Source organism: Gigantopelta aegis, chromosome 6 (genome assembly GCF_016097555.1).
Source record: "Gigantopelta aegis isolate Gae_Host chromosome 6, Gae_host_genome, whole genome shotgun sequence".
Classification (NCBI taxonomy): domain Eukaryota; kingdom Metazoa; phylum Mollusca; class Gastropoda; order Neomphalida; family Peltospiridae; genus Gigantopelta; species Gigantopelta aegis.
This window is the reverse complement of record NC_054704.1, coordinates 19,135,403-19,150,476: the sequence shown is the minus strand read 5'-3', so window position 1 is coordinate 19,150,476 and position 15,074 is coordinate 19,135,403. Positions and strand designations below refer to the sequence as shown.

The following is a 15,074-nucleotide window of genomic DNA, read 5'->3' as shown; positions in this document are numbered from 1 at the left end:
TAGAATACTACATTCATGTCCGTTAAATACCATTTAGTATACAACTCGTTGTTTAAAAAGTTTCTTATACACCCGTTTGATAACACATACTGTTAACACATACACGTGACGTGTAATAACAATTTCAAGACATACGACTGGCTGCTCCTAAATGATGACCAGGTCGCTAGTGCCATACCGTCCAATGAAAAAAGCACGATAGAAATCGATTACATTGTGACGTATAAATTTGCTTAAAACCAGGTGGGTTTTTTTTAAAGAATATGTAAGCAATAGAATATCACATTTGTGTCTGTTAGATACCATTTATCTTACAACTCGTTGTTTAAAAGCATATGCAACTCGCTTTCACTCGTTGGATACATTTTAAAACAACTCGTTGTAAGATAAATGATATCTAACGACCACTCATGTAGTATTCTCTATATCCAGCTCGCTTTTGCTCATAAGATAAATGGAATGTAACGGACATTCACATAGGATTTTTCCCCATTCAAATCAATGTCCCAAGACTTCGTGTCAAATTATTAGCTTTATAAAAGCAATGTGCTTAAATAAAGTGGTGTCGTTAAACAAAACAAACTTTTTATCACTTTCTTGTTTAGAATAGGCCTTTTGTCAATGTCTGTATAAACAAGGTGTTTGTTGTCCTGTTTGCAGTAGACCAAACTGGATTTTACCTAGAAATATATATATTATGTAAGTGTTTATTTTTTATTTATCCACAATTTTCACGGGCACCAACTGTGCTCCACTACTCACCGATTTGTTTCTCTATGCCTATGAATCGGATTTCTTATTACTAATCTGTTGAAATCAAAACAAAATAATCTGGCTAAAAGTTTTAACTTTATGCTATATTGATGATCTTACATCATTCAATAATTGCAGAATAACAGATTAATTACCTTCCAAGAGTTACAAATAAAAGAAACACCAGAAGGTAGGAAATCAGTTTTATGCCTCGATTTATGCATAAAGCTTCAAAGCAACACTGGCCTTCAAACTAAGCTGTATGACAAAAGGGATGACTTCAACTTTCCAATAGACAACATACCTTGTGCTCCATTGGACATACTTATTGTATGCAAATTTCAGACAATGCCATATATCATTCTGAAGTTACGGACTTGACAGCTGTGGTACCAGCACTCGTGATGGGTGCCACCGGTGGGGAAGGATATGCTCAACTTTCGCGAACACCTAATATCGTCACTGTTTTGACAGTGGTTCATGAGTGCATGTCATCACAGCTATATTAATTCCAATGAGCTATAGTTTTGATTTAGTAAACTAGTCTGAGAGTGGCAGTCCTCTTTTTCGGGGTGCAATAAGGATGTATTGTAAAGGCTGCCCTCTTATAGAAGAGGCACTAGAATCAATCCCTGTTTTGCCAAAAACATATTTAACTCTGCATTGTGCAGAGATGCGGTCTTGATTGTGGATAACGGTTTTGTCGTCCAGAACATAAACAGGCGAGCTAAAAATATTACCACGGTCGTTTTAAAACCTGTGCAGCAATTGGTCAAATTTCGATGTAACCAATGAAATTCCGTGTCTCATCCACGTCTACACTGTACCACAATATGGCTGCAGCAAGAATATTTTTACGTTTTGGACTTATATGCTTGGTCTGTGTTGGCATTGTTGGTCAAGTATATAAACGGAAAGAGGTAACTAACAGCTAATGTATTTCCAGATTTTTTGACTGTCAGCTATCTCAATAGCAGTAACTCCATTTTTTTTAGTTTTTAGTTAGAATTTAGTACAAATATGGAATCTGATCATCATCATGTTGCCGGTGCTGGCGGTGTGTGTACGGAAGCGAATACTCGCACCCTGTTCATTTGCGGTCTGAGTCTCTTTTTGTTTCAAGCATTTGGGATTCCCCCACTTTTCAAGCCCGTAGTGTTTGTGTGTGTGTGTGGGGGGGGGGGGGGGGGGTGCTCTGGCATCGAAATAAGCATTGTGTCTGGTAACCCATTTACAGGTTACCACAAAATATAGCCTGGTAACCTATAGGTTACCACAACTATATGAAAGTTAGAATTGAATTCCTGTTATCGGTACGACTAACGAAATCTGGAAGTAAATATATCTAGTGGGTGCTGCTTAAACGCGGATTGCCGAAATTGCTTTGTAATTGCACATGTGCGCACGAACATTGGTGCAATTTCATACGAGAAAACGAAATGCGGAAGTAAATTCATCTAGTGGACGCAGCTCAAATGTGGAATGACGATTACTGCTTGCAATTGCACTCAATGCAATTCCTTACCAGAAAATGAAACGCAGAAGCCCGGAATGCATTGCCTGGTTTACATTCAGAAACGAAACTACTGTGTTGAAATTTTTGTTGAGAACGAAACACCATTCTCGACTTTACTTACATGTGGTAACATCCCGGTAACCTGAACGACCGTTATCGACTTATTTCGATGCCTGGATGCTCCTCTCCACCAGAAAAGGATTGCCCACCTGAATCTGTTTGACTTTAGCTATATTATAGTAATCAGTATTCGCACACATCAATAGTCACGTATGTCACATTTAAAAAAAAAAAAAGCTGGCGAGCACAAGTGAACCAGTGACAACACATTTGTCAATATATTATAAAATAACACCTCTTGGTCCGTTAACAGAATATGTTTAAAATGAAAACCATTTTGATAAGTGCTTTATTTACATCATTTGTTTTTTCATCAAAAAGTTAGTTTTCTCTAATATCAAATATACTCTTCAAAAGAAGAAACGCAAAACCACATTGTCGTAACATTCGGAGAATTGATTTAATTATTGAATGGTGAGTCTGATAATTACCAAATGTTGCAGGATTGTTCACAATTCACTCTAGTCCATTGTGAGTAAGTGATAGGACACACCACCAAGGTCAAGGTCATCTGGAGTCAATACCGGGTGTGGCCTCTGCGTGTGTTGACAACTGCCTGGCACCGCCTGCCCATTGAAGCAACCAGAGTACGGATGACGTCCCGGGGGATGGTGGCCCACTCGGCCTGCAAGGCTGCTGCCAGCTGCGGCTGTGGTTGTCGCTGTCGGAGGCGTCGGTCCAACTCGTCCCATAGATGCTCAATTGGGTTCAAATCCGGTGATATCGATGGCCAAGGAAGGACATTAATGTTGTTGTTCTGTAGGAAAGCCGTTGTGAGACGTGCTGTGTGAGGCCTGGAGTTGTCATGTTGGAACACTGCGTTGGCGTTGGCCATAACTGGAACGATGTGTGGCCGGAGGATCTGGTCAATGTAGCCCTGTGCATTCAGGTTGCCCTGCACGTGGACCAGGTCAGTTCTGCCAGTGTGTGAGATGGCTGCCCACACCATGACACTACCCCCGCCGAATCTGTCCACTTCCTGCACGCAGTTTGCCGCATAACGTTCACCACGACGCCTATACACGCGACATCTTCCATCATGACGTCGGAGCAGAAATCGGGACTCGTCACTGAACCACACCTGTCTCCATCGCAGTTGAGGCCATTGTCGATGAATCTGGCACCACTGCAGTCGGAGTCGACGGTGTTGTGGTGTTAAGATGACACCTCGAACTGGACGTCTGGCACGAATTCCTACCTCACGTAGGCGGTTCCGTACGGTCTGGTCGGATATCCTGCGCAAACCTGGTATTGCTGCGGCTGTGGAGGTGGCAGTAGTCAATCGTTCCCGAAGGTGGCATACCTGGATGTAGTGGTCCTGCCCGGGGGTAGTGACCCGTGGTCGACCGGATCTAGGGAGGTCACGTGTTGATCCATGTTGCTGGTAACAGTCCCACAGTCTGGAGATGGTGCTTGGGGACACATGGAATGCCCTGGCAACGGCCGTTCTGGATTCGCCTGCGTCTAGTCGGCCGATGGCATTGTTTCTCTGCGGTTCACTGAGACGTGGCATGTCCTGGATTGTCAACTGTCGGCCAGATACAGGGGCCAGGCAAGCGAACACCCTGCACTTTTATACTGTCGGTGTTCATGTTGCACGTGCAGACAACGCACGTGCAGTGGTGACATGGTTTGCACGTGGCTGCGTTTTTGCGAATATTCACATTTTGGAACTTTATTGTACAGTAGCTGCGTTTTATCGAATGTAACCATGGGAATGTGTTTGGGACATGCAATGACCGTATATTCACAAAGCATGAACCGGTAGGAAACATAAAATCGGAGTTATAACCCATTTGTACCCTTTTGCGTTTCTTTTTTTGAAGAGTATATATAATGGTCCAGAGACGGAAATTGCTGAACATGTAAATAGAATGGAGTGCGCAACTATTCGTTACGTTTTACGTAGTATGCCAAAAGTGAGTTCTATTTAAAAACTTGCTTTGGCAAATGAATTCGGCAGTAAATATTAATAACAAATAGTGTGTTAATGTTATATACAACAAAGGACCAACTGGCCTCGGTGGCGTCATGGTTAGGCCATCGGTCTACAGGCTGGTAGATACTGGGTTAGGATCCCAGTCGAGGCATGGGATTTTTAATCCAGATACCGACTCCAAACCCTGAGTGAGTGCTCTGCAAGGCTCAACCAGTGATCCATAACTGGTTCAACAAAGGCCATGTTTTGTGCTATCCTGCCTGTGGGAAGCGCAAATAAAAGATCCCTTGCTGCCTGTCGTAAAAGAGTAGCCTATGAGGCGACAGAGTGTATCCTCTAAAAAAAGCGTCAGAATGACCATATGTTTGACGTCCAATAGCCGATGATAAAATAAAAAATCAATGTGCTCTAATGGCGTTGTTAAATAAAACAAATTTTACTTTTACTTTAGCTCATAAAATAGTTTATAAACATTTATGTATGATCATTGGTGTACTTGTACTACTTGTGAATAAATCGAACTATGGACCGAAAACCGAAAATCAAACCGAAAATTGAAAAAAACTAATGTCCCATTCCTAACCTTAGCACATGTCATGATGTTGTTAAATTATGTCATATTGATCCACCCCTCTTGAAGAGTATTCTGTAACCTAGCAAAATGGCAGACTGCAAAAAACAGTTTGTGTCACTGTAATGTTTTTTTCACGATTTGTGTCTGGACAAACTTTTAGGGAAATCTAACAGTAATTAATGGTAGGAGAGTAATTTATTGTAGTTGTTAACAATTTGGTTCGGACTCTATACTCTTGGCTAGCCCGAGTGGAAAGATTTCGAGTTTGCCAAGAACAAATATTTTACATATTTTAAACTCGGTGAAGAAACCTGACAGCACCCCCTTTCAATAATGTTCCAATTAAATAGTAGGACCTGAAAGGTTTCTTCCTGTAATGTGTGTATTAGTAGTGAATAAGCAAAATATTTGTGATCGGTGAACTCAAAAATTATCAATGTAAAGGTATTTAACGTCAAACTTAGAATCGTTGTTGTATTAGATTTGGAATCTTTGTCTACCATGTGGTAGTCGGCCATTCCGTGTTTTCGCTATGTATTAACCTCTGACTGACAGAGTGATCACAGTCCTCCAATGGGGGTGTTTATGGGATAAGACTTTACATCTTTCTCGTGAATGTACTCAAATACTTGAATATGATCAAACTGAATATCTGTAGTAACAGTTATTGGTTGTCAAAACTAACTCATTCTAAAAAATAAATTTATTCTAGAAGCCCTTTTCTCACACATGAACAGTGATGGGCAAAAGAACACAATAAGAAACTTAATGTAACATTTGCAAACCTCCGGACTTTACGGAAACAATAATTCTTGGTAGCACAGAACCAATCCAACATATTCCACCATTACCATGTTTCGGTGTAAACAGAGCTAATTACTACATAAACCATTCTTTTGTTCTTGAATTTGCATCTGAAGTCTAGAATAGACAGCATCCGGTGTAGGCAGAGTTTTACTCCTAATAAATTAACGGTAGCTGGACGAGACTGTAAAACCGTGCCGGTTCACACACAAATCCAGTCTAGACAGATGCCGGTTTGGACAGAGTGCACTGTATATCACTATATGCATTTGAATATATTTGTAGGATTCTATTGGTGACAAAGTGCAGCAGCTAACAGAATGGAACAACAAAAAACCTGTGATCCGTATGAATGGGGACAAGTTTCGCCATTATGTGAAAACTGCTCCAAGAAATTACTCTAGCATTGTGATGTTGACTGCTCTTCAACCTTCAAGACAGTGCAGTGTCTGCAAGTATGTACAGGTTTGCTCAAGTCTGGAGTAATAAGTGTGTGAAATAAAGAGTTGATTATGTGTCGTGGTAAAACTTTCTCACGCATTTCTTTCAGTTTAATTTGATACCCCATCTAAATTGTTTTCATTGCTTTCTTTGACATTCCTGTTTTGGGGGTGGGACATAGCCCAGTGGTATAGCGCTTGCTTGATACACGGTCGATTTGGGATCGATGCAAGTCGGTGGACCCATTGGGCTATTTCTTGTTCCAGCCAGTGCACCATGACTGGTATATCAAAGGCCGGTGTATGTGCTATCCTGTCTCTGGGATGGTGCATATAAAAGATCCCTTGCTGTTAATGGAAAAATGTAGTGGGTTTCCTCTCTAAGACAATATGTCAGAATTACAAATGTTTGACATCCAATAATAGATGATTAATAAATCAATGTGCTCTAGTGGTGTCGTTAAACAAAACAAACTTTAATTGTTTATTTCAGACAAGCAAATGAAGAGTTCAACATTTTGGCCCACTCGTGGCGGTATTCCCAGCAGTATTCAAACAGACTCTTCTTCATCATGGTTGATTATGATGAAGGCCCTGATGTCTTTCAGTCTGTAGGTTGATTTTGTCTGTAAAGGATTCATTTTTCTATTATAATCTTTTTGATGCTTGCGTAATGTGCAACTTGTCAAACAAAAAAGTATCAGGCCCTCAGATTTTACAAAAACAATCGTTTCCGGTAGCATGTCGGTAAAATCAAGGAACCGAACTTTCTTGTCCCATGATTATATTATCAAGTACAACTATGCAACGAAAATACTATATATATATTTTTTGTTTTAAAAACTGTTTCCAGTGAGTTCCCATGATCAAAAGACACGGAACCGAAAAAGTGTTTCCCATGATATTTCAAATCTTATGGCCTGTATCTTTGTCCTGGTGAAATATAACCTGCTTTGTGTTACATATTTTCCCTGAAACAAACATTAACTGATTGTATTTTGGTGTAAGTTAACACTCTTAAATATAAAAGAATCATTACACTGCTAAGATTACCGTGTGAAAAGGGCCACTGATATATTTTCATTTCTTCAATGAATGTTATTTATCTAGGATTTGTTTTGTGTTTTGTTTTTCTATCAAGTGTTTTAGCTATGACCTTATGTATTTGTTCTAGCTGAAGTTGAACACTGCACCAGTGTTCATGCATTTCCCAGCAAAAGGCAAACCAAAGAAGGCAGACACTGCTAACATCCAGCGGTTTGTATTACCTACCGTATATCGCTGTGTGCACTGTGTATTAGCCAACTTTTCAAGCCTCTAAATACACAGAGTCAACAAGAAATATCTAAGAAAATTGAAAAAAATATTGGCGTGTATGGAAATACAATACTCCTTGATCATTCTAGACTTCAAAACCTTACCGTTCCTTTATTTAACCAGTATTTTAAACAAGGTCTATTAAGTCTCATACCAGTGTTCATTTGTTTCTTAGATACACACAATAAAAGTTATATTTTATACGAGAAATGAAATGAATTTTATTCTTTTTATGACTGCTGATAATTTGTCCTCAATTGCAAATTTAATTGGTCATGCTAATACATGGCGATATAGTCTTTTGTATTTTTACGAGCACTGGTACAAACCACTTTAGCTTTCGTGGCATGTGAATAGTGACTAGAATAGGTATTTTGTAATGTTATTAAGGTAAAAAAAAATAAACACACTATTTTCTCATCTACCCATTCTCATTATCTTAATATAAAAAATTCCAATTTCTCCCATGATTTCAATCTGTTTTGACTCTTTCTGTCAGTTTCCTCCATCTCTGTGTTCTGAGTTGTCTTCACCATCCCTTACCTGTCTCAACTTCCTCCATGGGTGCAGTCTCTGTACTTCCCTGCACCCACTTGGCATCCTCGTTCACTGCCGCTAATAAAGCTGGTCTGACCCATGGCACTAACTAACAACCGCCGGTAGTAGGGGAGCATAGTAGGTGGTTACAAGTGCCTCTTAGCAGTGCCAGAAGTAACTACTGAACACTTTCCGAAGCGATCAAACTAAGCCCACAGCCAAAAGCTGATGGGAAATGACGGGTGTGTGACATGGATAGCCACGAGAGACGAGCACCTGTCACAGTTGGAGAAACAAGGATTGGGATGTGAAGGTGGACAGCGAAAGAAGTTGAAAGATAGGAGTTGCCAGATCGGGACGAAATGAGATGGAATTCAAAGGAGTAAAACGAAAGGAGGCAGTGGAATACCCCCCCTCATGTTTTTATGTTTCATAAATGTAAAAAACAAACTAACTTAAGTTTATAAACGATAAAGAATTTTTTTATACCATTTGTCAAATATAACATAACAAAAAGGTACTGTTTCATATGTTATGTTTATTGTGCATGAAGCAAAAATTATAACACAAAAATTGTCTCGTCTGGGCTTTAAAACACATGCTAGACTCATTTTACAAAAATGAAGTTACAAGCTTTTTCAAGTACTACAGATCAGAACTATGGGACCTGCCCACCACCCCCTCCCCCTAAAAATTCAAATGTTCCTTTTCTGGAACAATTTGTTTACAATTTTCATATTGCGAATGCCAAACCTTTATTGAAGTACCCTTTTCAGGAGTTGGTTGATGTGTCCTTTGTCCCCTCTTTTAAATATTTCCTGAATATGCCCATCTTAATAGACATCTGTCCTGCAATTTTTTTTTTATTACTTTCAACTCTTCTACTTTTCCCTTTTCCCCTACATGTTAATATTTTCCCCGACTGACAGGGTTAAGAATTAATTGAACGTTTTCCTTTTATTAGGGTTGGTTTTGCAGCAGAACAGCTAGCTCGATGGGTTGGTGAAAGAACTGATATACAGGTAGCATTTAGATTTCAAGGGGAAATTGACCATTTGTTGAGTTGGGCAGCAGTTTGACTACATCCACACACATTTTACAGAAGTGAAGTAGATAAATGTGTCTAGTATGCATGTTTCCACTGAGCATGCAAATCACGGTTCACATTAGTTAACACAGTTTCAAGTTCATCACTGTTTTAAACCTGTTGTAATTTCGTATGGCGACACCACACAATATGACTGTCTTATACGAGAATAGCTGTTTGCATAATAACTGAAGAAAGTGTAATGTCGTCTTGTCACAATCGGCTATTCGAGGCACTTGTATCATGTGGGGTCACCTTTACATTTGTAAAATTGTACATGTCTGTGGTTGTAGTAAAATTGCAGCCTAATAAGGATTTAATAAGTCAAATCGTAAGGTGTATTAACACTGAGAGAACAATGTGACCTATTACTGCGTATAATTATACTACTTTAAAAGCTGTATGTAACAGATCAACCTTTGTGTTCAGATCATTTTTAATTTTCAGTGGGTATACAGATTGATTATTAGTTTTAGTCCGTTCATTCTAGTTTCTGTCATACATTTAGTGAGTGTTCAGGGAACATTTTGTTTGCAATATTTGTAGTCAACTGAAAATTGATTAGCAACTACTATAGTGAATCGCAATATGATACTGAACAAAATGTTCCCTGGTGTTCACAATTATTAACATTTTCACAAGTGTACAAACAATACACTATACTTTTAGAATTTTTTTTTTACTAAAACTAACCTTGCAGAATAACTGTTTTGATATATAAATTTAGAGAGTGGAGGCAAGTAGCAAAAAAGATATGTTTTGTATGCTCATTAAGCTTGATAAGTTTGAACAGCCCTTTATATATTTTTCTTTTTCAGATTCGGATCTTTCGTCCACCAAACTACTCCGGGACCTTGGCATTAGCTCTTCTGTTTTCCCTCATAGGGGGATTGCTCTACCTAAAGAGGAACAACCTAGAGTTTCTGTATAACAAGACATCTTGGGGCATTGGAGCTCTGGTAAGTTTTGAGGATATTGCATATTGTCAGCAGTAAGGTTAGGGAGGTGAAGTGGCCCTCTAAAAATAATGCATGTTCCCACCCACCTCGCCAAGTTGCTGTCACATTGTGACATATGTTGGAGCACAGATCGCTATATTATTAAAAATAATCCTTATGATGGCTTAAGAAGTATTCAGTAGCCCTACTTTACTTTAAGTTAATACAATTTTACTAAATAATAATAATAATAATCAGATAGGTCACCTAAAAACACTAACATTGGGGGTTGAGGTGGGGTCAGGATATTCATATTTACAGAATAGACTTAACTGCAACATTTGATCTCTTTTTTTTCACTAGCCGTCGGGCATGGCAATAGTAATTATTTACTAGCCCAGCATTGAATATCATTAGCCATGGGAGTGGGGCCACCATAATGTAGAAGCCCTGCATTATCTGATCTCTCATTATAAAAACTTGTATTTCTAGTATTTCAGGGGAGATAATCTCGCCCACTATCCAACTCTCCGTATTGGTAAATTTATAATTTTACATAGTAGACTCTTTTGTGTGAGAGTGTTGATTATAAAAGTGATATCTTATCAGTGAAATTACTTACTAGGTAAGTTAACAAACTAGTTGGAGAGAGTTTGGGATGGCATAAAAGGTGTAAAATGTAGTGTTAGTTTGCAAGCTTGCTTTACCAAGTAAAGTAAAATACACCAGTATACACACCTGTAGAAACCTGTCACGAACACTAGTGTAACTAGAATAACAGGAGATATTTAAACATGCTACAATTTCAGTGTGAGGCACATTTACACATTTAAATAAACACAGCTTGATGACACACATTTTTTTCTTCCAGACAGTGATATTTGCAATGACGTCTGGACAGATGTGGAACCATATCCGAGGTCCACCTCTGATGCATCGCAATCCTCAGAATGGAGAAATGGTATGTAGTGAGAACAAAATGCCTAACGTACCCACACATTCTACATTAAAAAAATAAATACCTAACCGTTGTAAAGGATGTTTCTTTTAGGAAGATAACATAAGTTACAACTTGTATGTTTGATTGTTGAGATGTGGTCAACATTTTTCTACTATAAACTGAGAAAACAATGCAAGTATATCAATTTTTTACAGTGTTCATGCCTAACTTTTAAGTTGCAAAAGTAATACACATGCATTATTTTAATTGCAAATGCATATTGCAGATACCAGCAGTTGTTCACATGTGTTAAGGTGCAAAAAAGCATATTGCAATCCTTGTAACAAACAATACAGTCATGAATTTGGTTTATTAAGTGTGTGAACTTTCTTTTGTCTGGTGCTCAAATTTTTCGCTGCAAATTTAGCAGAATTATGTGCTTCTGAAAATTCCAGATTTTGATTTAAATTCTGGTGGGATTAAAAAAAAAAAAAATCATTGACTACAATATGTTTTATTTTTCAGCAATATATCCATGGTAGCAGTCAGGGACAGTTTATAATGGAGACTTACATCATCATGTTGCTCAGTATCCTTTTATACTGGTTATCACTTTGTTCTGTCTCAAACGTGGGCACACTACAACATCATTGTTTGGGGGGATTTTCATTTTCATTTCATAACAATACAGTTTGTAGCAGAAGTCTCACCTGGGATCCTCCTATGTCTCATTTCCTCAAATACAAGAATGGAGTTTGTTTTTGCCAGTATTTTTTTTCACAGATTGTTAAAAAGTTACAAATGTGAATGTCATTAAACCATTATTAATAAAATATTTCATATTGGAATGGCGAGTCCTGCACAAAGAACTCTTTAATATATTATTTTAATTTATTCTACCTAGATGGATGCCAAAGTCGGGGGCACAAGTAACATTTATTCAAACTTGCATAGAGCTTTTCAAAAGGGTGCTATTACTTAGGTAAGAATTCCCTTTTCCAATCCAGATAGTGCCCAGTGATTGTGGGACATAATTATTTAATGTGAAGATGAAAGATAAAGAGTCTAAAATATTGTAAATGAATATCCATGTCCGTCTCTGTGATAATAGTTCCTTAGCACAAAGATGCTGCCGTTGTTATAGGTTTTATTATGCTGAACGAAGCACAGACAATGAAGGGTGATCCTGGCAAAAGAAGAAGTAAGTTTTATTTTAAAATAATAAACATTTCCCTTACATTCATTACGATATAACGTCGTCCCATTTATCCAGTTGTAGCAACAGGAGTTTATTAATTTCTTGATGAAGGTCTGGGATCGGATGATGTCATTTTATATAGGTATTTTGCCTTATTGAGTGTTATTGTTTATGAACAAAAAAATAAAATAAAATATGAATTTTTAGTGTTATTATTAGTAAGCATGTTTTAAATTTAATTAGAAGGATTATCTGTTATTTCTTTTACGTTCATCCGAGTATGAAAAAAAAAATCATTTGCAAACTTATGTTTGACCCACTTTACTGATTCACACAATTTGCGGATGATGTTTTTTGTTAATACCCTGATGAACGTAAAAGAATTACTGGTAACCAGACAGTCCATAAATATGTGAAAACAATGGCCATTTCACAACCAAGTTGTAAACTTTGTTTTTACCTAAAGTTAAATATTACATGTTGTGGGTTTTTGTATTTTTATGTTCAAATCTAAAAGTGACGTAATATTAAATGAAGTCAGTATATAAATTAAAAACAATATTCATGTAAGAATTTATTAATTTAATCTAGATTTTCTTAATTCATAAGATTTAAATTTGTCTGTAGGAGCTCACATAATTAGACATATCAATAACTAACAAAATATGAGAGGTTTGAAATTGTTAAACTGTTAAGCGGCCACTTAAGATGATTATAATGTTGCCTATTAAGCCAGGTATTTGTTTGAGCATATTTAATTTTTCTTTTCTTTTTTTTAGTTCTAGCTCTTGTTGGCTTGGGATGTGTTGCAATATTCTTCAGCTTTCTGTTATCGGTATTCAGATCAAAATATCAAGGTTATCCATACAGGTAATTAAATACAATAGATGTTTTTCACAATGTCATAGCTTACTGTACTATTGACTTTAATAAACACTGGAATCTAATCACCTAGGTGGGCCCATTCTCCGGTTGGTTTTTTCCTCATCCCATCCAGTACTCCACGGATGGTATATCAAAGGCTGTGATATGTGCTGTCCTGTGTTGGAAAGTGCATATAAATGATCCCTTGCTACTAATGCAAAAATATAGTAGGTTTCCTCTTTAAGGCTATACTAGAATTACCAAATGTTTGACATCCAAGAGCTAATGATTAATAAATTAATCATGTGGTGTCTTTAAACAAAACAAACTTACTTTACTGGTAATTATTAACATTGAGAATTCTGTGTCCATCGAAATGCACATAGTTTATACAATTTGATAATAATTCAGGTGACACACTCTCATTGCTTAACTATGTAGCACCATGTTTTAAACCACCTAGTCTACATGTAAAAAGAATTACTAAATGTTTGACATCCAACAGCCGATTATTAATTAATCAATGTGCTCTAGTGGTATCATTAAACAAAACAAAGTTTTGCTAAAGCACATTACAAGGATTTATTTTTATGAGACTTGTGTCAAGACAAAAGGACTATTATTCGGTGGTATGTGTCTTTTGTTTAATGTGAAATACATTTGGAGCTGCTACAGCCTACAAATAACCAATATGACCCGAAACATTGTATTTTATCAAAGTTGATGATTTATATTTTTAAAAATACTAAGGTCATAGTCTAATAAATTTATTATCACTGTAGATGACTACATGTTCTTATCTTACTAATGTTAAAGCTTGAAGACAACTCATTTGTTAATTAGACACTACTAAGCTTCTTCAAGTATGATACAATATTGTCAAAGACATATTTCCTATATGGTAATACTAACTTCATTGTACCAAGCTTACGTTTGCTCTCTTGCAGTTTCCTGTTCAAGTGAATCTCCTAGTCAGGTTTATGGGTCATGTCGACACTTTTGGTCCATCATCCATCTGTGCTATGCTACAAGTCGAAACTGCTTTCTATTACTCCTTTAGTGTTCTCTTTCAACATAGTTCTGTTATTATTTCTAAGAGTTTAAAACAAAAATGCATTCTGGTTTCATGTTGTGCATGTGTAAATGTCACTCATGTTTGAACTGTGATTCAGTTTCTTAATTTTTAAACATCTATTTTATGTTAATACAAGTTAAGAATTATTTTTGCATGAAAAACATTGTGACGACTGATGGAGTATATATGTTGTCCTATAGAAACAAAAGTCAAACATGAACTGGGAATAAATTTTCATGTTGTACATTTGCATCAAAGTATATTATAATGTTTGTAACATTTAATAGTGCCTTGAAGTTGCACATATTATTCCATTCATCAATCATGACTTATAATATTGTATGCAGGAGTTTTTATTGGTTGAACTAGTACATTATTTTATAAATGTTTGCTTTAAAATTGTGTTATGATGTACAAATTATGTGTTCTGCTTCAAAGTTGGCATTTTTCATGAGACATTTGTGAGTAGCGATTCTGTATTTTGGATTTTGTAAAAACAAAATTGTTGTTTCATATGGTGAACAATTTGGTGTAATAAATTTCTGTTATGTAATTATTACATGTCTTTTGTTTGACATTATGAGTCATTGTAATTTAAAAAAATATATAACATGGTGATACTTTAAGAGCTTCCGAGTACCTAAACCTGTTATATATCAAATGTTTTCTTTTCAGTGCAGTTTGAATTTTAGTGGACAAAACATTTAAAAACCCATTTTGCAGTCTCATTTTATTTGGAAGTCGGAACATGTTTGTACTAACCCTTACATGTATATTATTCCTGTTACATATGTATAAACACAAAATAATTATCATGTCACGAATTGCTGTAACTGTTCATTGTATCAAAGTTCTTTCAGATTGAATATTGTTCATTTTAGTTACCAGTAAATATTTATAGCCACAACTTGGTAATGATTTTCATTTGTCATGAACTTTAGCCAATGACAAATAAATATTTCACATAGAAAT

General features: G+C 36.7%; 1 protein-coding gene across 1 annotated transcript; it reads left to right on the top strand.

Moving 5' to 3' along the window:
• The first annotated feature begins 1,552 nt into the window (after positions 1–1,552).
• LOC121374263 (tumor suppressor candidate 3-like) lies at positions 1,553–14,659 on the top strand. Its single transcript, XM_041501294.1, has 11 exons — positions 1,553–1,673; positions 5,992–6,161; positions 6,640–6,757; positions 7,321–7,403; positions 8,965–9,022; positions 9,906–10,046; positions 10,897–10,986; positions 11,491–11,554; positions 12,092–12,166; positions 12,943–13,033; positions 13,975–14,659. The coding sequence occupies exons 1-11, from the start codon at positions 1,587–1,589 to the stop codon at positions 13,988–13,990; spliced, it is 993 nt and encodes a 330-aa protein (XP_041357228.1). The 5' UTR covers positions 1,553–1,586; the 3' UTR covers positions 13,991–14,659.
• The last annotated feature ends 415 nt before the right edge of the window (positions 14,660–15,074 follow it).